Below are 23,896 nucleotides of genomic sequence, written 5' to 3'. Positions count from 1 at the left end.
TAGGTGCTGGGAATCAAACCCAGGTCCTCTGCAAGAGTAACAAGTACTCTTAAGTACTTAAGTACTCTCTTAAGCCATCTCTGCAGCCTCTAACCCCTGGTAAACTTTTTTTCTTTTTTTTTTTTTTTCCGAGACAGGGTTTCTCTGTATAGTCCTGGCTGTCCTGGAACTCACTCTGTAGCCCAGGCTGGCCTCGAACTCACAGAGATCTGCCTGCCTCTGTCTCCTGAGTGCTGGGATTAAAGGCGTGCGCCACCACCAAATGGATTTTTTTTTTAGTGAACCAATGAGTTTCTTTTAAGATCCCTTGAAGGAGCATGGGTGAGGAGGTGTTGTCAGGGGCGGTGACACCTTACCAGTGACCACACTACTGAAGAAAAGGTCTCTTCCTTCCTTTAGCGTGACTTTTCTGTAGGAAATGAAAACAATGACCTCCTCACCCTAGATAGGGAACCAATGACAGACCAAAGTCCACATAAAATTAACCAGCAACGATTCTCCCAATGTCCAACTTGGTGAATCAATGAATTTATAGGAGTCATTTACAGGAGTATGGGTAAGGGGTTTCTTATAGTAGCTAGATGACTCCAACGTAGACAATGGCATTTCTGAAAAGTTACCCCAACACGGGTGATGACTCACAAGCTGCACCGCGGGACTTGCTGTTGGTTAAGTGGCTGTGCTCATGGCTGGCCGCCATGCCGACGGCAGAGAGCAATGGATGCTGCCGTGGCGGAAGAATCACGAGCCATGGTTACCTTTCCAGAGCTTTATTGGGAGAGGGAGAGAGAGAGAGAGAGAGAGACAGACAGACAGACAGACAGACACAGAGACACAGAGACACAGAGAGAGAGACAGAGAAAGAGAGAGAGAGAGAGAGAGAGAGAGAGAGAGAGAGAGAGAGAGAGAGAAGAGAGAGACCACGCGGAGGGGAGAGAATATGGAAGAAGACAGAGAGCACAGAGAAGGCACACCGCTTTTTAGGCTGGGATGCAGTCGCAGGCTGGTGATGTAATTAAGGACATAATCCTTACATCCCAGCCTTTCGCTTATTATTAAAAAAGCAGGTAGATGGGAATAGGGACGTCGTTTCTCTCAAAAGCTGCTTCCAGCTGACTATTGGACGTTGGTTGGCTCTTGGGGGAATGGGGAAGGGGAGTCTTCCGAGGTAGACAGGCATTGTGGGATACTGTCTGCCATCCATTTGCTCTGGAGACATGTATCCCCTCTTAGCTGTGTCTGGGAACCTTCTGTCTGACAAGATGCTGGTGACAGAAAAAAGCTTAGAGAGAAAAGAATCATTATTATTTTATGTTGGTAGATCCGGCCTGTCCAGATGAATTTTGAAACATGTTAAGCTTTATTAAAGTCTTTTTGTAGCGCCCAGATGCTTTTGGGTCTGGGGGTATAAATACCTTTTAGCTGTTACAGTTTCTTTTCTTTTTCTTTTTTTTTTTGAGACAGGGTTTTTCTCAGGCTGGCCTCGAACTTACAGAGATCCACCTGGCTCTGCCTCCCGAGTGCTAGGATTAAAGGCGTGCAACACCACTGCCCTGCATCCTGTTACAGTTTCTTACTTGATGATCTCTGGACTCCAGTTCTATGGTGGTCCTGTATCATTAGCCGAACACTGAGTTAGAACAACAGGGAATTGGGAAGAGAAAAGCTTATTGTGTATGAGAATTTATTTTTTTGGAATTAGGGACAAGGCAACGATCAGGGCCCTGTCTGTATGCACATGAGAAACACAGGCAGTAGATCTGGAGTGAGACAATGAGCTCTTATCTTAGCTGGAAATCTTTTTCCATTAAGTAACTCTGAAAGTGTATTTAAATCTGGTGAGGTGGGTAAGGCTGTCCTCTGTACCTGATGATAGAGTGGTTCTGGTGTCCAGAAGGAAAGAATCAGATCGCTTCCCTGCTGCGTTCTGGGTTCCCTGCCATGTCTGTAGCCAAGCCTAGGACTGCTGGAGGTCTTAGCTTGATGTACCCATGCGTCTTGGTGCCTGGGGGCAGTCAGCTGACTGGTTGTCTTTATAGGCGGCACTTTTAACAAGGCTGTTGATGGCCTGGCAGGGCATTCGCTATCCCATGGCCTTTTTCCTCACATAAAACAGGGACCCAACAGCTTTTGGGAGTCAGTGAGTGCCAGCACTTGGCAATTTTGTTTTCGGGCTTTTATCTCCTCCCTGGCACACCTTAAATGCCACAGATGATTCTTTTGCCTGTGGGGTCAGGAGCCTTGCTCTCCAGATGCTTAAGTTTTAGTCGGGGAGGTCTGGGGAACAAGAGATGGATTTTACTCTGTGTCCTGATTTTTTTTTTTTTTTTCCTGATGATTGATGGCTTAAGGACAGCTTTTGGAAGATCTACCAGGAGGCAGACTATAAATTGATCCTTTTGGAAGACTTGTCTAAGCCTTAAGCTGATTTTTGGCTTAAGAGCCATCTTGACTATGTAAACTTATTTGTATGGATCTTAGCTGCTCCCAAGGCAGTTCGAGAATGAGTGGGTGGAGTTAAGGTGAGTTAGGGCGAGAGTCATAGAAGCCGCCCATTTGAGCCCGCCCATTTGAGCCTGCCCACTGCCAGCAGAAGTCAGACAGAAAAGGTTGCACGTGGCAGATGTAGAAGTGGGGAAGGAGAATTGTTTAGAGCTTTAGCAAAAAGCTTGGGGATAAAGTAACTCTTTTATTTGCCCGTTCACTGACAGAAGTTTCTGAGAAGCTGTTATGTGGCCAGATTTACTGGTACCCGCCCCTATCCGCCAATGTAAGTGGTAAATGTATCCGCCCCTTTGTCCTATGGCTGTAGCTGAGAGAAAAATAAAAAATTAAAGTAACAAACCGAGATCAGACTCCAATCTCAGGCGTCCCCAAGGAGTGGAGAGAGATCTATGAATCAGCTCAACTTACCCATCCTCTTTGTCAAGGGATGGAAAGGGCTACAGCTGTGCTGCAGTTGGTTCAAAATGGACCGGAGAAAGCATTGACACCTCGTCAGGAGTGAAAATGTGCCTGCCATTGGCAGCACAGCCCAAGGACAACCAACGCCCCCCCTCCCCCCCCGTGTCCATTGCAAAGAATATAGTTCAGACTACAGCTGTGAAAACGGCGGACTCACTCACTGTGGTGAAGAATCATGGTGGTAGCAGAAGTGGTAGCTGTGTGGGGGTCTCGCAGTCTCGCTGGATGGGGGAGGAGGCGGCAAGTGGCAGCAGGTCCGCGTTGATCTATCCAAGTCTGAATGGCACCAATACTGGTTAAGTGGCTGTGCTCATGGCAACAAAAGAGAGCACTGGATGTTGCAGTGGCAGAAGAATCACGAGCCATGGTTACCTTTCTAGAGCCTTATTGGGAGAGGGAGGGAGAGGGAGAGGGGGAGAGGGAGAGGGGGAGGGGGAGGGGGAGGGGGAGGGGGAGAGGGAGAGGGAGAGGGAGAGGGGGAGAGGGAGAGGGAGAGGGAGAGAGAAAGACCAAGCAGAAAGAGAACACAGAGAGGGCACACCCACTTTTTAGGTTGGGATACAGTCTCAGGCTGGTGACGTAATTAAGGACATAATCCTTACACTTGCAGGCAGCCAGACAGGTTAGAAAGTCTCTTTTCTCCAGCAGTCCTTACTGCTTATATCTGCTTGGGGAGGGGACTTTGTGAATCTTGTATGTTTTAGGAACTGAGACTTGTGAGTTGTATACTTTTCTAAATTGTATTTTATATGTATTATTTTTTTTGCTTGCAAGTATATCTGTGTATCATGTGCATGCCTGGTACCCTCAGAGGACAAAAAATGGCATCATATCCCTTGGAACTGGAGTCACAGATAGTTGTAAACTATCAAGTGGGTGGTAGAAATTGAACCTGAGCCAAAGCTCTTAACCACTGTTATCTCTCTAGCTCCCATTGTTTACTTGGAGAATCTTAAAGGTCCTTCCACTCAGGATAGAATGTTTCAATTCAGAGAAAATTGCTACATAATAACCATTCCTACTGAAAGGACCAAGCAGATGCCATAACAAGCTGTCAGTCTTCTCTCAGAGATCAGGCCTCAATTTCAGTTTCCTAAGACTTGAGCAAGCCGTTCTGGGAGGGCCATGAACAAAAGACATAGTCCTTGTAGTAACTCTCTTTCTGCACGTACTCTGACTGCTCAAGGTTCTGCCAGTTGTTTACTGTCTGGGACTCCTTACCAAGTTAGAGCTACATGCGTTGGTCAATGAGAACCTTGTGAACGTGCAAGGCCAGCCAGCCTCCAAGGCAGCTCAAGGACAAAGCCTGGGACTTGTCCAGGCCTGCCCCAAAATAATAACTGTAACCTCCAACCAGTAAGTTCAAAGGTTACACACCCTCACCCAATCATATGACGCAAAGGCTTGTACCACCCTGCTTGCGATTTTTCCCTTAAAGAACCCTCACCCTGAGAACTCAGGGCCATCCTCCTCCACCCGCTGTGATGAGTGTTGGACACGGACCAAGCCCGGGCTTGCTTGTTATCAATAAACCCCTTTGTGTTTTGCATCGCATATCGGCTCTATGGTAGTCTTGCTCAGGGGTCTCGTTTCTTGGCCACAACATTACCATCAACTTTCAACAGCATATAAATTCTTAGGGAGGGGTCCAGACTCATGAAGCCTTTCCATCCTCCATGGTAGGAGTTGAAGGACCCAATTTTGGCCAGATCTGCAGTTGTTATGAGTTCAAGAATGCCACCAGGAGGCTAGGGGGATGGGTCAGGGATAACAGCATTCTCTGCTTTTGAAGAGGATCTGGGTTGGGGTTTCCAGAACCCACCTGGCCGCTCACAACTGTCTGCTCCAGTTCCAGAGGATCCGTCGCCCTCTTCTGGCTTTCCGGAGCACTGCACACAGGAGTTGCTCTATGGTAGTCACAGTATCGATGCTGTAGGGGACACACCACCTTGTGTGTGGGAGGTAGCCCACTGATGGCACTAGGATTTTCATTTAATAACCCATGGCTTCTGGGAATCGTTTCCTACATCCATACAGTTACTTGTTTTATTTTGTTCTTTAATTTTTAAAATTTCTGTTAAAGCTTTATGTGTGAGGGTTTTGCCTGCATGTATGCAGGCCCACCACGTGTGTGCCCCGAAACCGGAGTTACGGATGTGTGAGCCTCCGTGTAGATTGTAGGTGCTGGGAATCCACCCCAGGTACTCTGTAAGAGCAGCAAACGCTCTTAATTGCTGAGCCCTCTCTTCACACACACACACCCTAGACAGGATCGCTCTCTATGTAGCCCTGGCTGGTCTTGAACTCACAGAGATCCTCCTGCCTCTCAAGTGCTGGGATTAAAGGCGTGCGCCGCCACGCCCGGCTTCTTCAACTTTTATTTTAGATTCAATCTTGTCATGTAGCGCTGGTTGGATTGGTATTATATATATAGTCCACTCCTACATCAAACTCCCGCCAGCTCTCCGGGCTCAGCCTCCGGGGTGCTCCACACTGGGTGTCCCCCGTGCTGGGTTAGCTCTCACTGAGCCACAGCCCATCAGAAGAGTTCCCCGCCATCGGTGGATCTGAACAAACGGTTTCGGCCCAAGAGCGGCTAAACCACACATAGCTTGAAGAACCGACCGGTCCCAGAGCTCGCACTCCAGGAGCGGACTCCAGAGTCCTAGACGTGGTGCTCTCGCGAGAGTTGACGCCAAGCAATCATGTGACGATCCAAGATGGCGATGCCCAGGGAGGCGGACGAAGAGTCGCCGGTGTACCTAGTGGTGAGTGGTATCCCCCCTAGGTTACGCTCGGCCCAGCTACGGAACTACTTTAGCCAGTTCCGGGAACAGCGCGGCGGAGGCTTCCTGTGTTTCCACTACCGACATCGGCCGGAGAGGGGTCCTCCGCAGGCGGCGGCTCCCGACGCGGCCCGAGCTGCCCCCGACCCTGCTGCTGAGCATCCGCTTCTCGCCCGGAACACAGACCCCGATGCCCGCGCCGTCCCCTCCCGGGACTCTGCTCCCGTGCCGACCCGCACCTGCTGCTGCATCGTCTCGGTGCGGGGAGTGGCCCAAGCTCAGCGGCTGCTTCGCATGTACTCGGGTCGCCGGTGGCTGGACTCTCAGGGGACCTGGCTCCCCGGTCGTTGTCTCATCCGCAGGCTTAGGCTACCCACTGAGGCTTCAGGTAAGAGGGAGAGAGAATGGACTGGACTTACAGGCCTTGGAACGGAGGCACATTTCCTGGGTAGTGGAGAGAGGTCAGACCTCTGCTTACCACCGTTTAGGAGTTTTAAGTCAGTTCTGGACAAAGTGCGCGTTTTGAGCCTCAACTTGCAGGTTAGTTTCATTCAGGGACTTAAAAGACAAAAAACCAAAACAGAGACCTATGTAGATGAGTTTCCAGTTTATCCCTTATTAGGACCATTTCTCTGAGGAGTTGATGTCGTACTACCGATAGGATTTTTCGGAAAGAAATTTGGAGCCAGGCAGTGGTGGCGCACGCCTTTAATCCCAGCACTAAAGAGGCAGAGGCAGGTGAATCTTGAGTATGACGCCAGCCTGGTCTACAGAGCGAGTCCCACAACAGCCGGGCCTCCGCAGAGAAACCTGTCTCCAAACAAACAAAGGAAATTTGGTTTCTTCTAACCTAACATAAGCGACTGAAGAACTGGCTCTGCAGAGGAAAGAATTAACTCTAGAGAGCACGGGAGATCGCTGTTGGTCTACAGGAGGGGGCGGGGCACAAGTGTGTCCATTAGGGAAAAGGAAGCCAAGAGTTTTAAAATGCCAGATGGAGACGTTTATACAAATGATTTTGAAACCGTTTAGCCTTGGCTACAAGAATCATTTACAAATGTGGTGTCGAACACCTTTAGTCCTAGCACTTGGGAAGCAGAGGTAAGTGGATCTCTGTAACTTCATAAGTTCGAGGTCAGCTTGGTCTAGAAAGTGAGTTCCAGGCTAGCCAAGATTATGTAGTTCAGACCCCATCTCAACAAAACAAAACAAAACAAACAACAACAAAAAGAAAAACGGTGTCAGTTCAAGGGTGAACAAACAGTTGCTGAGCAAATGTCTTCCGAGAAGGATTTGTGTGTGCGTGTGCAAGGTTATGGTTTTGGCAAAGTCTTTAGGAGCAATGTCTTATCAAGGTATACTTCATGGGAACAATGAGCTGCTTCTCTGTGTGTCCCTGTCTCATGTAGTCTGTGCTGACCTCAAACTCTATGTGTGTTAGAATGACACTGAACAAGGCAGCTAGTGCATGCTTTAATCTCAGGAAAGGCAAGCAGCTCTCAAGAGTTCAAGGCCACTCTGGTCTACATAGCGAGCTTCAGGCCAGACAGGGCCTGTCTCAAAAATAAATAAAGAAAAGAAATAACCTCGAGCTTCTGCCCCTCCTGCCCCTGCCTCTCAAGTGCTGGAATTGTGTGTACCAACATATCTGACCAGTCCATCGTTTCCTTATTGAATTCTCAAAACAATCCTGGGCCACCAGCATGGCCAGATCTGAAGACCTGAGTTGGATCTCCAGGAACCCACATGGTAGAAGGAGAGAACCAACTCCAGCAAGTTATCTTCTGGCCTCCGTAGGTACACTGTGTACACACACTTACACACACACACACACACACACACACACACACACTTACACACACTAAGCAAGCAAATCATAATTTAAAAAAATCATTTGATATGCCTGGAACACAAGATATGTACAGTGGGAATTAGTGACAGCTGAGCATCCAAAGGTCAGCATAGTGCTGGAAATATAGTTGAGAGGTAATGGTTCTATCTCTGGTACCAATAAAGGCTAATCAGCAGGAGGCAGATGTCGAAGAAACCTGTATATTCCTCTAGGGAGATAAGAAATCCGAGGGCTGGAGAGATGGCTCACAGGTTAAGTGCACTTAGTTTAGTTACTGCTCTTGCAGAGGATTCTTAATTCCCGGCACCCACATGGCTGCTCACAATTGCCTAGAACGCCAGTCTTGGAGGTTCTGACGTGCACAGGCTCCTTCATGCATGTGGTGCACATACATACATACACTCGGGCATATACACAGAAGCATCTGTTACATTTATTCTGTGGAGGCAGAAGATACACATGTGCTGTGACACTAGTGTGGAGGTCAGAGGTCACCTTGCGAGAACAAGGTTCTCTCCTTCTAGCCTGTGGATTCTGGGATCAGACTCAAGGCCTCCAGCCTGGAGGGAAGTTCATCGTGTTAGCCCTTTTTGGAGACTGGCCTCCAACTCAAGCTCCTCCTGCCTCACTCTCCTGAGTGCTGGTCTCTCAAATGTATGCCACCGTGCCTTATAGGAATCAGCTTTATTTTTTTTTTTTTTAAGATTTATTTATTTATTATGTATACAGTATTCTGCCTGCATGTGTCCCTGCAGGCCAGAGCCAGAAGAGGGCACCAGATCTCATTACAAGTGGTTGTGAGCCACCATGTGATTGCTGAGAATTGAACTCAGGACCTCTGGAAGAGCAGTCGGTGCTCTTAACCACTGAACCATCTCTCCAGCCCAGGAATCAGCTTTTAAACTGAGATTTACTACTGACTTGAATATTACTGAAAGCTTCTAGGGATTTAACATCCATTCTTCCTCTCCTTCCTAAGATCTAGGGCCCTTTCCCTTTAAGACCCGGAAGGAGCTCCAGAGTCGAAAGGCAGACAATGAAGCTTTTACCCTGGCTGACCTGAGGCAGCTACCTGAGCTGAATCCACCGGTGCTGATGCCCAATGGGAATGTGGGCACGCCCCTGAGGGTCTTTTTGGACTTGATCCGGGCCTGCCGGCTTCCACCTCGAATCATCACCCAGCTGCAGCTCCAGTTTCCCAAGACAGGCTCCTCCCGGCGCTATGGCAATGTGCCCTTCGAGTACGAGGACTCCGAGACTGTGGAGCAGGAAGAACAGGTGTACACTGCCGAGGGGGAGGAGATCCCCCAGGGAACCTGCTTGGAAGAGCCACCAGCCAGCCTCTTGGATGAGCCTGAGGATGAAGAGCAGCGAGAAGAGTTGTCTCACTCCGATGATGTGAGTAGTGCAGCGCTTTGCTCATCTCTTGCAGAGGCCAGGCCAGGGCTGGAAATCTTTTGGTAGGATGCTCACCCAGGGAGCACAAAGCCCTGAGTTTGAACCCTAGAGTGCACCAATCTGGCAGGGTGGTACACACCTGTAATCCCGGCATTACGAGAGGTCCAGGCAGGGGGGGGATCAGAAGTTCAAGGTCGTCTTCAGTTCAAACCCAGCCCAGGATACATGAGACTCTGATTTAAAAAAAAAGACAGGCCAAGGCATTAGTACTGTCCTCCTGTCACGTGTATGACGGAGGTTCCTCTGTGGAGAAGAACCGCTCCAGCAGTGAATGTAAAACTCTCTTTACGTTTTACACTTTTTTTGGTTGGGAGGGTGTGTCCAGGGTTTTTTTGTTTTGTTTTGGTATTTTTTTTTTTTTTTTTTTTCGGTTTTTGGTTTTTGGAGACAGGGTTTTTCTGTGTAGCTTTGTGCCTTTCCTGGAACTCACTCTGTAGACCAGGCTGGCCTCGAACTCACAGAGATCCACCTGCCTCTGCCTCCCGAGTGCTGAGATTAAAGGCATATGCCATCACCGCCTGGCCAGGGTTTTTATCAGATTTTCAAGTGTATTCTACTCAGAAAGTGTTGAAGGCTATGGGAAGGCTCCTTTTCACAGATGGAAGGTACCAAGCAAGAGATGTATAGGAATTTACCCAGAACTGTGTAAGAGGTAGGAGCAGAGTTAGAGATGGGAGCCCAGCTCCTTCTCCAGGTTTCTCCAGCCTCTGGGCTTCCATCAGGGGCCTTGCTGCGCCTCTGTTCTGGTCTCACCAGCCTCCAGTGTTAACTTTGTCAGCAGAATAGACATTTTCATCATCTCCTTTCTCCATGAATCAAGTGAAGTGGGATTTGTTGTGATTATTTATTTTGCTTTTGAGATGGTCCTGTGTGGTCCTTACCGACCTTCACCTCCCAGGTGGGGAAAGCGAGGCACGGTGTTTCAGGTACTCAGCCCAGTGCTGTGAGAACCACCTGCTCCGCAGCCTTGGTTCCTGTGGCGTCCTTGGTTTAAACCAGGGTAGGGCACTGGGGGAGTCAAGCCAAGGGTCATCCTGTTATTGCACAGGTCCAGTTAAGCATATCGTAGCAAGAACTGGGGTTCAGTTCTAAAGGCAGTCTATGATTCTTTTCCTGCCCTGGAAGAGCCTAAATGTTGAAACGAGAAAGAAGGAGCGTGGGAAGGCTGTGTGGAGATGACCTGGGATTGCCCGCTGGTTCAGCTGCTCTTGGCATAGTGTTGTGGGCAGGTTACCTCTGACCTAAGTTCCCCCTGTAAAATGGGAATAACAGCACTTACCTCACAGGACCACTGGGATTATTCCAAGAACCCAGTTATAGGAAGGGCCTGAGCAGCAGGAAATGCTGCTTAGTCCTTGTTCTGTCCCTTCCTCGTGACATAATTGAGAAAGGCTTAAATGGTGTGTACTGATAAACAAACTAGAGAGAGAGAGAGAGAGCGCTGTGCACTAAGTGGGCTTTGTGTCCTGGAGGACTCAGCGTGAGAATTTGACCAGGGATAGAAGCAGGGGGGTGGAGGAGGGACTGCTGGGCCAGAGGCACAGAACTGAGTGAGTCCGAAGTGAGGAGCAGAGGGATGGAAGAGGGACTGCTGGGCCAGAGGCACAGAACTGAGTCAGGAGTGAGGAGCAGGGGGATGGAAGAGGGACTGCTGGGCCAGAGGCACAGAACTGAGTGAGTCGGGAGTGAGGAGCAGAGGGATGGCGCCGGGTGTCGGTTGGGGTTTTAAGTCTCGATGTGCTGCTTCTGGAGAAGCCTGAAGGCATGGTGCTGAGATCCAGGTCCGTGGCCCCCGCTGGGCCCTGAGGTCTGGAGGTCAGACATGCTGGTCACCTCTCCCTCCTCTCTCCCAGGATGATGACCGGTGTGAGGAGTGGGAGCGTCATGAAGCCCTGCATGAGGACGTGACCGGGCAGGAGCGGACTACCGAGCGGCTCTTCGAGGAGGAGATTGAGCTCAAGTGGGAGAAGGGCGGCTCTGGCCTGGTGTTCTACACCGACGCTCAGTTCTGGCAGGAGGAGGAAGGGGGTAAGGGCGGGGCTGGCCTGGTGTTCTACACCGACGCTCAGTTCTGGCAGGAGGAGGAAGGGGGTAAGGCTGGGGAGGGTGGCAAATACGCAGATGAGTTCACTGCTGAAGGGAAGAGCCTTGGCTTGGATTGGAGGTCTGAAGGCCTGAGCCGATTGGTTCTTAGGCCTGTGGTGAGGTGGCACAGTGTGGTTGAGTACATGGTGCAGGAAGCCTAATTGCCTCATGGCTGGGAGGCAAGGGAGAGAGAGGGAAGACAAGGCCGGGGCCCCACGGTCCCTTTGAAGGTCATCCGTGAAGCAAGCTCTGCCTCGTTCCCATTCCTTCCCTGTGCTGTGGACTAAGCCTTGAACACGTGGGCTTTGTCGGGATCTTTCAGATCTAGACCCTTAGGTTGGTACCCAGGCAAGGGCTGTCAAGCCAAAGTTGGGGCCAGTGTTCCACATAGTAGATTCCCTGACAGTCTAAATAAAGCTAGGAAATGGCCTCCATCCTGTTTTGGAATGAGGAATTGGTCTAGAACCTGGAATGTTTGTCTAACGCTAGATTTAGCTCAGAACACAACTGGTAGTCCTTGGGGTGGGGCGCGGAGCTGGGCGGTAGAGCACTTTTAGCTTGTGCGAGACTCCGGGTCTGATCCCTAGCCCCAGAGCCAAAGAACTCAGAGACCTCAACCCTACATGCTTCTGCCCCTGTAGATTTTGACGAGCAGACGGCCGATGACTGGGACGTGGACATGAGTGTCTACTACGACAAAGGTACGGACGAGGGGTGGAGTCCTGGGAGGGACTTGAGTGTTGGCCCTGTCTGTTAGCTACACGTGCTTGGCAGAAGTTAAGTCAGGGAACTAGGGCAGCCCACTGTACACTTGTTCTCAGTGTGCTCAAGGAGAATGCTTCTAGAGCCCCTGTGCATACCAAAATCTGCAATGCTTTCTTACACAATGGTGTAATTGCTTAGACCTACACACATCCTCACGCATACTTTAAATAATCTCTCTCAAAAAAAGTTAGCAGGGCTGGGGCTACATCTCAGTGGTACTTTCCTACATATGTGAGGCCCTGGGTTCAATTCCAGCACCAGGAAGGAAATTACTTGCCAGCTACGGTAGTGTCCAGTTTGGAATCCCTGCACTGCGGAAGTGAGTGAGACATGAAGGTTGCTGCAAGTTTGAGGTCAGCGTGGGCTAGAGTGAGCTCTTATCTCAAAACCAACCGACAAGTCCTCTGTAGATCTTTCAAAGAACCTAATGCCATGTAAACACCATGCATCTAGCATTACTAAGGGAATAATGATGGAGTGGGGAGTCCACTTGTTGGTACCAACAAAGATATTTTCTGAGGGGGCTGGAGAGATGACTCAGTGGGTAAGATCACCAACTGCTCTTCCAGAGGTCCTGAGTTCAATTCTCAGCAACCACATGGTGGCTCAGAACCATCTGTAATGAGATCTGGTGCCCTCTTCTGGCCTGCAGGGACACATGCAGACAGAACACTGTATACATAATAAATAAATATATCTTTAAAAAAAAAAAAAAGATATTTTCTGAGTAGCTTCCAAGTGGTTGGATGTGCAGGTGCAGAACTGTAGAAACAGGCTGACTGTGCACACCATCTTTGCTTGAGAGTACTCACCGCCTGTAGTTAAGTGTTGGTAGTGGGCAGGCCCTTGATCCTCTCTGTTAAGGGCCTATGGGAACACTTCTCAGGTTCTGGGTGAACAGGCTCTAAATAGAAGCTTGGCCTTTGATCAACTCAGAGCTCTGAAGTGATAAATGACCTGGATTTTTGGTTTTTGTTTTTTTATTTTTTATGTATGTATGTATGTATGTATGTATGTATGTATGTATGTGTGTGTATGTATTTTTGAGACAGGATCTGTGTACCCCTGGCTGTCCCAACCGAAACTCGATATGTAGACCAGTCTGACTATTGTTTGTTTGTTTGTTTGTTTTTGTTTTTTTGAGACACGGTTTCTCTGTGTAGTTTTGGTGCCTGTCCTGGATCTCGCTCTCTAGATGGCTGGCCTCGAAGTCACAGAGATCTGCCTGGCTCTGCCTCCCAAGTGCTGGGACTAAAGGCATGTGCCACCACCGCCTAGCTCCTGGCTGCTTTTTTGATAAAGATTTTTTTATTTATTTATTTTTGGTGTTTTGAGATAGGATCTCACTATGTAGCTCTGTAGAGCTACACTATGTAGATCAGGCTGGCTTTGAACTCACAGAGGTCCACCTGCCTCTGCCTCCCAAATGCTGGGATTAAAGGCATGCGCCACCACACCCAGCTAAGATTCATTGTTTTTATCTTATGTGTATGTGTGTTTTGCCTGCATGGAAGTATGACACGTGCCTGGTACCCTTGGAGTGCATGAGAGGGCATGACATCCCCTGGAACTGGAGTTACAGTTGTTAGCTGCCATGTACATGCTGAGAAATGGACCCAAGTCCTGTAGAGAACCAGTACACACTCTTAACTGCTGAGCCGACTCTCTAGCTCCTAGTAGTCTGATTTCTGATTCCATCTCTGTCGGTCTGCCTTTTCTGCACTGTCCCTCATCTGTAAGATGAGAACCGTGGTTTCTGTTCTGGGGTGTTCCCATCTCAGAAGAGAGATTATAGGACATTATGAAGATGCATCAGTAAGTCTTGTGAGGTGACCCCAGACACCTGAGCCTTGATGAGAGGGACCTTTTTACAGATGGGTTATGGTTTCTCAGATGGTGGAGACAAAGATGCCCGTGACTCTATCCAAATGCGCTTGGAACAGAGACTCCGTGATGGCCAGGAAGATGGATCTGTGATAGGACGCCATGTGGGCACCTTTGAGCGCCACACCAAGGTGAGCGCTGCCCAGCCCACTGACACTTCTGTGTTTCTCCTCCAAAGAGCGTGCCTCCCCTCCTCCTTTCTCTTTCCTTCCCTTCCTTCCTCTCTCCTCTATCCCTTACTTCCTGTGAGGCAGGGTCTCCATATGTAGCCCAGCCTGACCTTGAACTCAAACCCTTCTGCCTCTGCCTCCCTAGTGATGAGACATGCACAACCTTGTCAAACTTAAGCCACTTTTCTTGATTCTCACTGTTTCTCTTTGCAGGGCATTGGCCGGAAGGTGATGGAGCGTCAGGGCTGGGCTGAAGGCCAGGGCCTGGGTAGTAGGTGCTCCGGGGTGCCTGAGGCCCTGGATAGTGATGGCCAGCACCCCAGATGCAAACGTGGATTGGGGTAAGTGCACCCCTGAAGGGCTCCTTACGGTCATCATCCAGCAATGATGCTGTTTGGTTTCCCTCTTCCCATTGTTTTTGAGATGCAGGCTGGGTACCCCTGGAAGATGAACTTCATAGCAGAAGTAGAAGAAATCGATGATACTGTTCTTTATGTTCATTTTAGACCAAATCCTATAACTTAAAAAAATCATGGGTCCCCCAGGAAAGTCATTTCCTCAAGTCTGGTTTTGGGCTTGATAAGGGAGTCCGTTGTAGGAATGAATATTCCAAGGTTCCTTGTAGTTGGCACAGACTGTCTGTAGAAGTCGGAGAGCAAAGTTCCAGATATTTAAAGCTTTGTCTTTAGTGCTGGGGGTGTGGCTCAGGGATGACTATTTGCCTGGCCCTGGGTTCAAACCCCATCAGCACACGACAGTTGTGCCTTACAGGACAAACCAGATAATGTAGTAGCTACTCCTGTCCCTTGCCCTGTTTTATCCAGGTACCATGGAGAGAAACTACAGCCATTTGGGCAACTGAAGAGGCCCCGAGGAACTGGCTTGGGACTCATTTCCACAATCTATGATGAGCCTCTTCCCCAAGACAGGACGGAGTCCTTGCTCCGACGCCAGCCACCCACCAGCATGAAGTTTCGGACAGATGTGACTTTTGTGAGGGGTTCCAGCTGTGCCTTGGACAGGTCCTCGGAGCCTGAGTGAAGCTACGTCCTTGGTCAGGGTCACTCAGCTCCAGGAGAACAGCCTGGGTCTTGCCTTGGGATCCACCTCTGAAGCAGCCAAGAGCCTAGGAGTTCGCACAGCAGGCTCATGTACTCAGACCTGATGAGCATGCCTGCCGCTTCTCTACCTCAAAGATGATTTCACAAAAATCCCTCCTTCTGGGGTGGTCTCCGAACCCTAGTCCTTGTTTGGGCTCACCTCAGAGATCTGGACTGCCTGTGGCACATTCAAGTCGGTTTTGCGGGGGTTTGAAGGAGGGCGTCACGGGACCAGAAAAAGAAAAGGGACCAGAGAAGAACTGGTCCAGAGGGTCGGGCGGTCCCTCACCACCTCCACCCTTTGGCTGGGGGCGGGTCTGCGCGAGAATAAACGAGTTTAGGGCTGGACCCGGCCTGGAAGTTTGCCTTAGAGAAGCCGGGAAACCCTACGACTGACAACCGCGGCGGGAGAAAGTGCGGCTGCGGAACCACAACTCCCTGGCCGGTCTGCGTCGTTGGCGTGTAGGCGGGACTTCCTCTTGGGCAATTTCCGGCGGAGTGCGGAAGTCGGGGCTTTACCCTTCCGTGCCGGGTAGTTTGCTTGTTTTCTTGTGGGTCTGCTTGGTTCAGTTCGGGAAGCGCCCGTGGGCCGGCCTGCTCCGCCCATGGCGGGGTCCGCCCCGGCCACGGCCTTCGGGCAGGCGGTGATCGGGCCCCCGGGCTCCGGGAAGACCACGTACTGCCTGGGCATGAGTGAGTTCCTGCGCGCGCTCGGCCGGCGCGTGGCCGTGGTGAACCTGGACCCGGCCAACGAAGGGCTGCCTTATGAGTGTGCCGTGGACGTGGGCGAGCTGGTGGGGCTGAGCGACGTGATGGACGCGCTGCGCCTGGGGCCCAACGGTGGCCTGCTCTACTGCATGGAGTACCTGGAGGCCAACCTGGACTGGCTGCGCGCCAAGCTCGAGCCCCTCCGAGGCCACTACTTTCTCTTCGACTGCCCCGGGCAGGTGGAGCTCTGCACGCACCATGCCGCCCTGCGCAGCATCTTTTCCCAGATGGCACAGTGGGACCTCAGGGTGCGTCTCGGGTCCGCAGGCCCATTATGCGGATAGAGTCCCTGAGACAGGGAGGTGGACAGATGACACACCCCCAAGTCACTTTGAGAGATGGGGTCTGAGTTGAGTTTGGAGCAGAACTACAGCCTCTTGAATTCGAATTTTAGCTCTGCCACCAACTGTGTGATCTGGGAAAGTCTTCTCAGTTCATTTTTCTCATCTCTAAAGTTAACGTGTTAGTGCTCAATGTGGAAGCGATCACGTAGAAGGTGGCTCAGCAACTGTGTAGTTGGTGTGCAAAAGTGTGTCTATTGAAAGAGTGGAGAGGCAGATGCAGTGTAACGTGATCCTGCCTCCCACCCAGGGATTCTTTGCAAGATACCTTGTAAGAGGGGTTGGAGATTTAGCTCAGTGGTAGAGGCCCTGGATTTGGACCTACTCTGCCCCGCCCCACCCCAGCATAGTAGGAAGGAGAAAAAGGTACTTTGTAAGAAAAAAATACCCCATATTTTCTGGGAGGAAGACATGATGCTGGCTATTAGAATTAAATACAAGAGCCAGGGAAAGTGGCACATGCTGTAATCCCAGCACTTGGCATGTGGAGGCCGAAAGATCATGAGTTCCAGGCCATAAAAGCCTGCCTCACGCACACACGTGTACTAGGAAATAGAAGCAGAACACGGCTGAGGAAGGCTTACTTGGGATCCTTAAGCGGCTAGTCTCACGAGGATCAGGAAGTCCCTCCCACTCTAGTCTGCCTTTCCCTCTCATCCTGTATCTTCTGCTCACAGCTGACAGCTGTCCACCTTGTGGATTCTCACTACTGTACAGACCCAGCCAAGTTCATCTCGGTACTGTGCACCTCCCTGGCCACCATGCTGCATGTGGAACTGCCCCATGTCAACCTCCTCTCCAAGATGGACCTTATTGAACACTATGGGAAGCTGGGTAAGAGCCCCTACTTGGAGCATGAAGGAAGCTGCCCCACTGTGTATTCCTGACTACTGACCATTTATTTTGTGCATCACTGTGCCAGATACTACAGTTGGTTTAGCGATTACAGATGGGCGCTACAAGGCAATTAAAAGGAGGTGGTGGTGGGACAGTGGCGGGCTGAAGGAAGTGGGTAAGTGTTGGAGGCCGTGGCGCCCTGACACTTGGGGGGTGAGAAGTAGCCAGTCCACTGTGGGCAAAAGTGTTGTCCTAGTTTGAACAGCTAGAGTGTAGCTACTATCCTCCAGGTGTCTCAAACAGCAGACGTTTATCCTCCATGTTCTAGAGGGTGGAAAGCCTTAAGACCAAGGCATGGGTAGACCCAGGGTCTGGCTTGTAGACAGCCGACTTATGCCTGCATCCTTCCTTGGCAAGAAGCAGGGAAAGCAGACAGGAGTCGGGTAGTGTCTCAATGGCCAGCATTTTTTCTGCCAAATTATTCTTCTGCTGTGCTAACAGCATCAGCTCCTTAAAATCTGAAGCCATAAAGGAACCAAGAGAGAAAGCTGAAATTCGTAGTATATGAGCGGGGGGCGGGGGGTGTTGGAGATGACGTGGAAGTGACCTTGCCTAATCAGGACATAATCAGGACATGGAGGGATGTCAGCCCAGAGTCCGCTCCTCTTTGGGGGCGACGTTCCAAGGAGCCCAAGTGGCTGTCACGTGTGCTTTTCTTTTTTGTTGGGAAGCTATTCATAGAACCAAACCGGATGTTAGAGCACCTATTCTGATGTCTTCATCTTACATGAAGGAACTGTACCAGGGAAGGGAAGGTGGTTTACCCAGGAGGCCTTGCTGCTGAACTGACCAGCATTTATAAAGTTCTTCCAGTGTGTGTACTAAGACCCTGGGGTTTGACCAAGCTTCATGAGGCAGGGACTAAGCATAGTTCTCAGGGTCTGTGTGACACTGGTGTAGACAAGGCAGGGGGTGGGTTCCTAAGCTTAGTTCTTACAACAGCCCCATAAGGGAGACACCTGTCCACATGGCTGCCTAGTAATGGTAGATGAAGTCAAGCGTTTTAGCTAGGTGTGATGGTGCCTGTCTGTCAGCCCAGCACTTGGGAGGTGAAGACAGGAGGATCCGGGGTTCAAGGCCAGCCTGGGCCACATGAAACCCTCTCTAGAAAGGGAAGGAAGGAGTCATTGCTTTGTTTTCATGATCCTGGGATTGAACCTGGAGCTTGACACCTGCTCGGTGTGCACTCTACCGGTAGTTCAGAACTGCCTCAGCCCTCCTGTAATGACGCAGGCCGTAATCCCAGCACTCAGGAGGCAGAGCCAGGCAGATCTCTGAGGTCGAGGCCAGCCTGGTCTACATAGTTCCAGGACAGCCAGAGCTACATAGTGATGCCCTGACTTAAAAATCTTTGTGTGCCGGGTGGTGGTGGCACACGCCTTTAATCCCAGCACTCGGGAGGCAGAGCCAGGTGGGTCTCTGTGAGTTCGAGGCCAGCCTGGGCTACAGAGCGAGATCCAGGACAGGCACCAGAACTACACAGAGAAACCCTGTCTCGAAAAAAACAAAAAAAGAAAGACAATAAATCTTTGTGTGTGTTGTGTGACTGTATGCCATGTGTGTGAGCCTCACATGTGGATATTGGGAACTGAACTCAGGTCCTTTGGAAGAGTGGCAAATACTCTTAACCTCTCAAGCTTCCCCCTTTAAATTAAATTTCTTCATTTATGGGGGGCACATGTTGGTGTGGAGGTCAAGACAGCTTGTGTGAATCGATTATCTCCTTCTGCTGTGTGGCTCCCAGGGATAACTCTAGGTTTTTCGGATTGGCTCCAAGTGTCTGTGTTCACTGAGCAATGTCATAGGCCTTTCATTTTAATTAGGGTCTCACTAAACTGCCCAGACTGTCCTTAAATCTACTCTGTAGTCTAGGCTAGCCTTGAACTTGCAACCCTTCTGCCTTAGCGGCCCTTGCATCTAGGATTACCAGCCTGTGCCACCAGGCCAAGAGAATATTTCTCTTCTTAGTGACATCATTTCACTGTTTCAGTGGGTGTAAATAATGGAAGCCAGTGTGACACTCAGGCATGCCTGTAATCTCAGCACACAGGAGCCTGAGGCAGGAGAAGTGCTGTGAAGGCCACCTGGGTAGCTACATGGTGAGTAACAGGCCAGCCAGAGCTGAGGTGTGAGACACCGTCTCAGAAAAACACAGTGACTGACGGAGACAAACAAGATAAAGCCCCAGGCTTTGGATCTCTCTGGTCTGGTAGTGCTAGAGACCGAGTCCAGTACCTCATGTACCAGCAAGTGCTGTGCAGCTGAACGTGGCCTCGAGTCTATTGGTTAGGGTTTTGTTTTTCCCAGAGCTGAGGCCAAAACTCAGGGCCTTGTGCTTGCTAGGTGAGCACTCTACCGCTGAACTAAATCCCCACCCCTGCTTATGGTTTTTAATCCCCCTTTGGGTGCTAGGAATAGAACCAGGCCCTTTACAGATACTAACCATGTTGCTGAGCTATGGCTCAGTCCCTCCAGTCCTGAGATCTTTAGCTTAATGTCAGCAGCTTCTAACTCCAGTTTCTCTCCTTAGCCTTCAACCTGGACTACTACACGGAAGTCCTGGACCTCTCCTACCTGCTTGAGCACCTGGCATCTGACCCTTTCTTCAGTCATTACCGTCAGCTCAATGAGAAGCTGGTCCAGCTCATCGAAGACTACAGCCTGGTCTCCTTCATCCCGCTGAACATCCAGGTATCAGATAGGAAGAGAGCTCTTCCCTGTGACTGTAGCTCTGACACACCAAGGACATGGAAGGATTTCATGGCTCCCCTAATCGTCTGTGGCCTGGCTCTGTCCTTGGCATGCTTTCAGGACCAGGAGCAGTGGAGCATGATCAGAGTAAAAAGCAGAGACCAGACTTCAGTCCTGTAGTTCTGAGTCACCAATCGTCTCTGCACATGCTCCCTCCTGAGTGTGAGTGAATGTGAGCGAGTCCAGAGTCCCATCAAGAAGCTGACCCAGGACCAAGGGGACAGATTCTGGGGTCCATTTTGCTGAGTGACTATGTTGGGTTTACAAAGCAGCCCGCAACCTCCATCCCTCTCTTCATGCCCGTGGCAGATTAACCCAGGAGACATGGTGGTCTCAGATTGCTTTCTCAGTGGGGACTTGAGCTAACTTGGCTTTCCTTCTAACACTGCCCTTGGCTCCTGGGTGAGAAGGAGAGTGTGTGCACACAAGCCACCACCTGCTCAAACCTTTCCCTGTCAGCACTTGCTGAGGGCTGAGCATGCGTTATTTTGATCTGTATACTTCCTTGAGATATGTGGACTGTTCTCACTGTTGTAGACGGATGAGGAAACCACTATGGGCCAGATAACATAGGTATTTGTTGGGTGCCTCCCTGACAGGAGTGCTGTCCCTGACACAGAGGTACCTTGACCTTCACTGACATCTGACCTTAAAGGCTGCCTGGCCTAGTAAGCAGTGGGACAGTTATTCTAGGATGGCGGGGATGCTGCCATAGGAGAAAACCCCAGGCAGTGACTGCATGGAGGAGGAGCCGATCTCTTCTAATCTGGGCAGTTGTCTGGCTAGCCAGCCCCCTGGGGAATGGACTCTTCTAGGCCAAGGACTGGTCTATGGAACTGTCGTGGGAGGAGTTAGAACAGTTGGGCGTGGCCTCAGCTCGACACACCTGATTCCCTCACTGAGTTACTTCTCTTCTCTGCCCAGGACAAGGACAGCATCCAGCGAGTCCTTCAGGCTGTGGATAAAGCCAACGGCTACTGTTTCGGGGTTCAAGAGCAGCGAAGCCTGGAGGCCATGATGTCTGCTGCGATGGGAGCTGACTTTCATTTCTCCTCGTATCCTTAGGGATTGTGGGAGGGACAACAGAGGAACTGCAGCCCAGAAGCCTAGACATGAAACAGTGTTGGGAGAAGGGCAAGGGTTCAGTTTGCTTGGTGTAGTGCATGAACAGGGAGAAGGTGCCGGAGTACGGGGAAGGAGATGTGGCTAGTGATGGAGGGCTGCCGTGGACCCAGGCTAGAATGCTTGCCCACTGCCATGAGGCCTTGGGTTTGATGCCGTCCAGCACCAAAGTGGTGGGAAGTATGTGTAGACATCAGCTCAAAGGATGCATTTATTTTGGTGTTTTGAGACAGGGTTTCTGTACCCCTGGCTGGCCTAGAACCCCTGTGTAGGGCAGGCTAGTCTTAAACTCTTGATCTTCCTCCGGTTCTCTGAGAGCTGATGCACATTTTAGGAGAGCCCCTGTAAGTGTGGAAAATGCACTTAATGGGTGTAATTAGGGGCAGCAGAGTTCTTGAAGTCTCACTGGATAAAGATGTAGTGAAATAGAAAAGAGCCATGCGTGAAGCTTCCTGCCTGTAAACTAGTACTTGGGAAACTGAGGCAGGAAGGTCGTCAGAAACTTGAAGCTCGGATGGTGGCGGTAGAGCACGTGTCCCCCTGGGTGAGAGGACAAGGCTATGGCTCGTGTGCAGCCAGGGTTAGCAGTGTCTGGTCCTCTCCTTTTGTGAGTTGACTTGTGTTGTGTCCAGAGGGAGGGAGGGCGGCCTTGTGGCCCAAGCACAGTGGAGGAGATCTTTGCCATGGTGGGGAAAGGGAAGTAACCATAGTTACGGCACCAGTCAGTGCCGGGTGTGGAGGAGGTACTCTCCACTCCATGGGCACAGCTCTCATGACCTCGAGAGAAAAAGGAAGTGGCAGGGGGGGGATTTGAACACCCTGGTCTGTCTCTAAAGCATATGCCACACAGAGCTGGAGGGCTAGTGCTCCCTGGTCCTTTGTTCTAAGCAGTGTGGGGAAGAAACAGGAACGCCAGGGAAGGGATGCTAGAAGGTGGCTCACATCCAGCTGTGGGAACTAGGGCAGAAGACAGATGTGTTTGGATGGTGGTCATCAGTAGAGGTCAGATCCTGCCTGGGCCAGTCCCCCAATTTCTGCCTGTCCTCTAAGCCTTGACACACCTTCCCTCAGCACTCTGGGCATCCAAGAGAAGTACTTAGCATCCTCGGACCAGACGGCAGAGCAGGAAGCCATGCAGCTGTAACAGCTGGGCCTGGATGACGGTCAGCCGACTACAGACCCCGCTGGGAGGAAACATCCGTCCCTGTGAAGGACTTCTGGATAAAAAGGCAGACATAGCATCCTCAACGGTGTCCTCCAGCTCCAGCCCTGCCCCCACGAAATGCTGCCTGAAAGTTGAGGACTGTCTCCACTTGGGCAGTGGTGGGATGTGCTCTGATACGAGATTATTTTCTACTTTTTGTGGGCTTCAGACTTTCCTTCAAGCCTCAGGAACCAGGGGGTTGGAGCAGAACAAAGGAATGTCTGCAGATGGTCCTGTTTCTTTGTTTTGGTTTTAATTACATTTAGTGCTTGTGCGTGTGCGGGCGTGTGTGTGTGTGTGTGTGTGCGCGCGCGCGTGCAGGCGGGTGTGTAAATGGACGTGGGGATAAGTTGTGTCAGCTGGTTGTCTGCTGAATTCTGGGACTTGGTGGCAGGCTCCTTACCTGCTGAGCCGTCTCAGCAGGCCCCGCTTGTTTCTTTGCTCAGGTCAGTCAGTTCCCTGCAGCCTCAGCTCAGGCGAGCAAGGTAGAGTGTGTGTTCTCAGCTCCTGTCCTGTGATTGGGTCGTTCTTCAGGGCTAACGGGACTTTAAGCTCAGACATCTGCAGGCGACTCTTCCTAGCCAGACATTTCATGCTTTCTTTATTTTTATCCTGTGAATGAGGTGGTTTTATTCTTTTTTTTTTTTAAGATTTATTTATTATGTATACAGTGTTCTGCCTGCATGTATGCCTGCACACCAGAAGAGGGCACCAGATCTCATTACAGATGTTTGTGAGCCACCATGTGGTTGCTGGGAATTGAACTCAGGACATCAGCCAGTGCTCTTAACCTCTGAGCCATCTCTCCAGCCCACGTGGTTTTATTCTGTTTTTTAGCTAATATTAGTCAAAGTTTGAAAGATTAGCCAGGCAGTGGTGGCACACGCCTTTAATCCTAGCACTTGGGAGGCAGAAGTAGGTGGATCTCTTGAGTTTGAGGCCAGCCTTGTCTACAGAGTGAGTTTCAGGACAGCCAGGGCTACACAGAGAAACCTTGTCTCAAAAAACCAAAAAAGGAAAAAGAAGAGATGAACATAAGGTGGGATGGAGGCTGGCTCCATAGTAGCTAGCATGCACAAGGCACCAGGGTCAACCCCAGCTCTGCCAAAAGAGAAAGAAAAGATTACTTCAAAACCAAAGTTGATTTTCTGTGGTGGTACATGCCTCTAATCCCAACACTTGAGATGTGGAGGCAGCTGAATCAGGAGTTGAAGGCCAGTGTTGGCTATATAGTGAGTTTTAGGCAAGCCTGGGCTATAGGAAGCCCTGTGTCTAAAGATTTGTGCCAAGTGAGTTGTTTAAATATGTAGGACAGTTGTCTGGAGACCCCTGTGCAGCTGGGGGACTGCAGTTTGCACCTTCAGCCAGTAGGTGGCACAATAGGCTTAGTTTTGCCCTTACTATCGGAAGAGCCTGATGGCCAAGGGACGCTTGTGTCGGGTTTGATCTGTAGACCCATTCATTACAGCTGCATGTATTGAGGCTTGGCATTTCACAAAGAGCTTACACACTTAGGGTCTTCACGTGGCACTTACAGCAACCCAGAGAGAAAGAAGATAGAAATGTCGAAAGCCTGCCTCCCTCATAGCTTACTCGGCTGACTCTGGAGTGCCGCCTCTGGTATGTGTACAGATGAAAAGTTAAAGCCATCGTCCTATGGAATCTGTAGTCAGGCATGAGGGAAGGTTGAGACGTCTGTACATGGTTTATGAGTCCCGACTGGATGGACGGTGGGTCTCCGCCTTGGGC

At 50.5% G+C, this 23,896-nt stretch overlaps 2 protein-coding genes across 3 annotated transcripts; both read left to right on the top strand.

Annotated features, from left to right (window-relative positions):
- The first annotated feature begins 3,425 nt into the window (after positions 1-3,425).
- Gpatch3 (G-patch domain containing 3) lies at positions 3,426-15,412 on the top strand. 2 transcript variants are annotated; one of them, XM_052716886.1, is made up of 7 exons: positions 3,426-6,138; positions 8,582-9,000; positions 10,914-11,151; positions 11,787-11,846; positions 13,804-13,925; positions 14,178-14,305; positions 14,789-15,412. In XM_052716886.1, the coding sequence occupies exons 1-7, from the start codon at positions 5,685-5,687 to the stop codon at positions 15,003-15,005; spliced, it is 1,638 nt and encodes a 545-aa protein (XP_052572846.1). In that variant the 5' UTR covers positions 3,426-5,684; the 3' UTR covers positions 15,006-15,412. The 2 variants fall into 2 exon arrangements, with proteins under 2 accessions (XP_052572846.1, XP_052572847.1); XM_052716887.1 differs by having other exon boundaries at positions 3,427-6,138; positions 10,914-11,088.
- Positions 15,413-15,541: 129 nt separating this feature from the next.
- On the top strand, positions 15,542-22,378 carry Gpn2 (GPN-loop GTPase 2). The gene is made up of 5 exons (XM_052716888.1): positions 15,542-16,080; positions 16,851-17,007; positions 19,601-19,761; positions 20,746-20,876; positions 22,015-22,378. The coding sequence occupies exons 1-5, from the start codon at positions 15,670-15,672 to the stop codon at positions 22,085-22,087; spliced, it is 933 nt and encodes a 310-aa protein (XP_052572848.1). The 5' UTR covers positions 15,542-15,669; the 3' UTR covers positions 22,088-22,378.
- The last annotated feature ends 1,518 nt before the right edge of the window (positions 22,379-23,896 follow it).

This window comes from Peromyscus californicus, unplaced genomic scaffold, assembly GCF_007827085.1.
Source record: "Peromyscus californicus insignis strain IS unplaced genomic scaffold, ASM782708v3 Scaffold_5__1_contigs__length_169319896, whole genome shotgun sequence".
NCBI lineage: Eukaryota > Metazoa > Chordata > Mammalia > Rodentia > Cricetidae > Peromyscus > Peromyscus californicus.
This window is presented reverse-complemented; position numbering and strand designations above follow the sequence as displayed.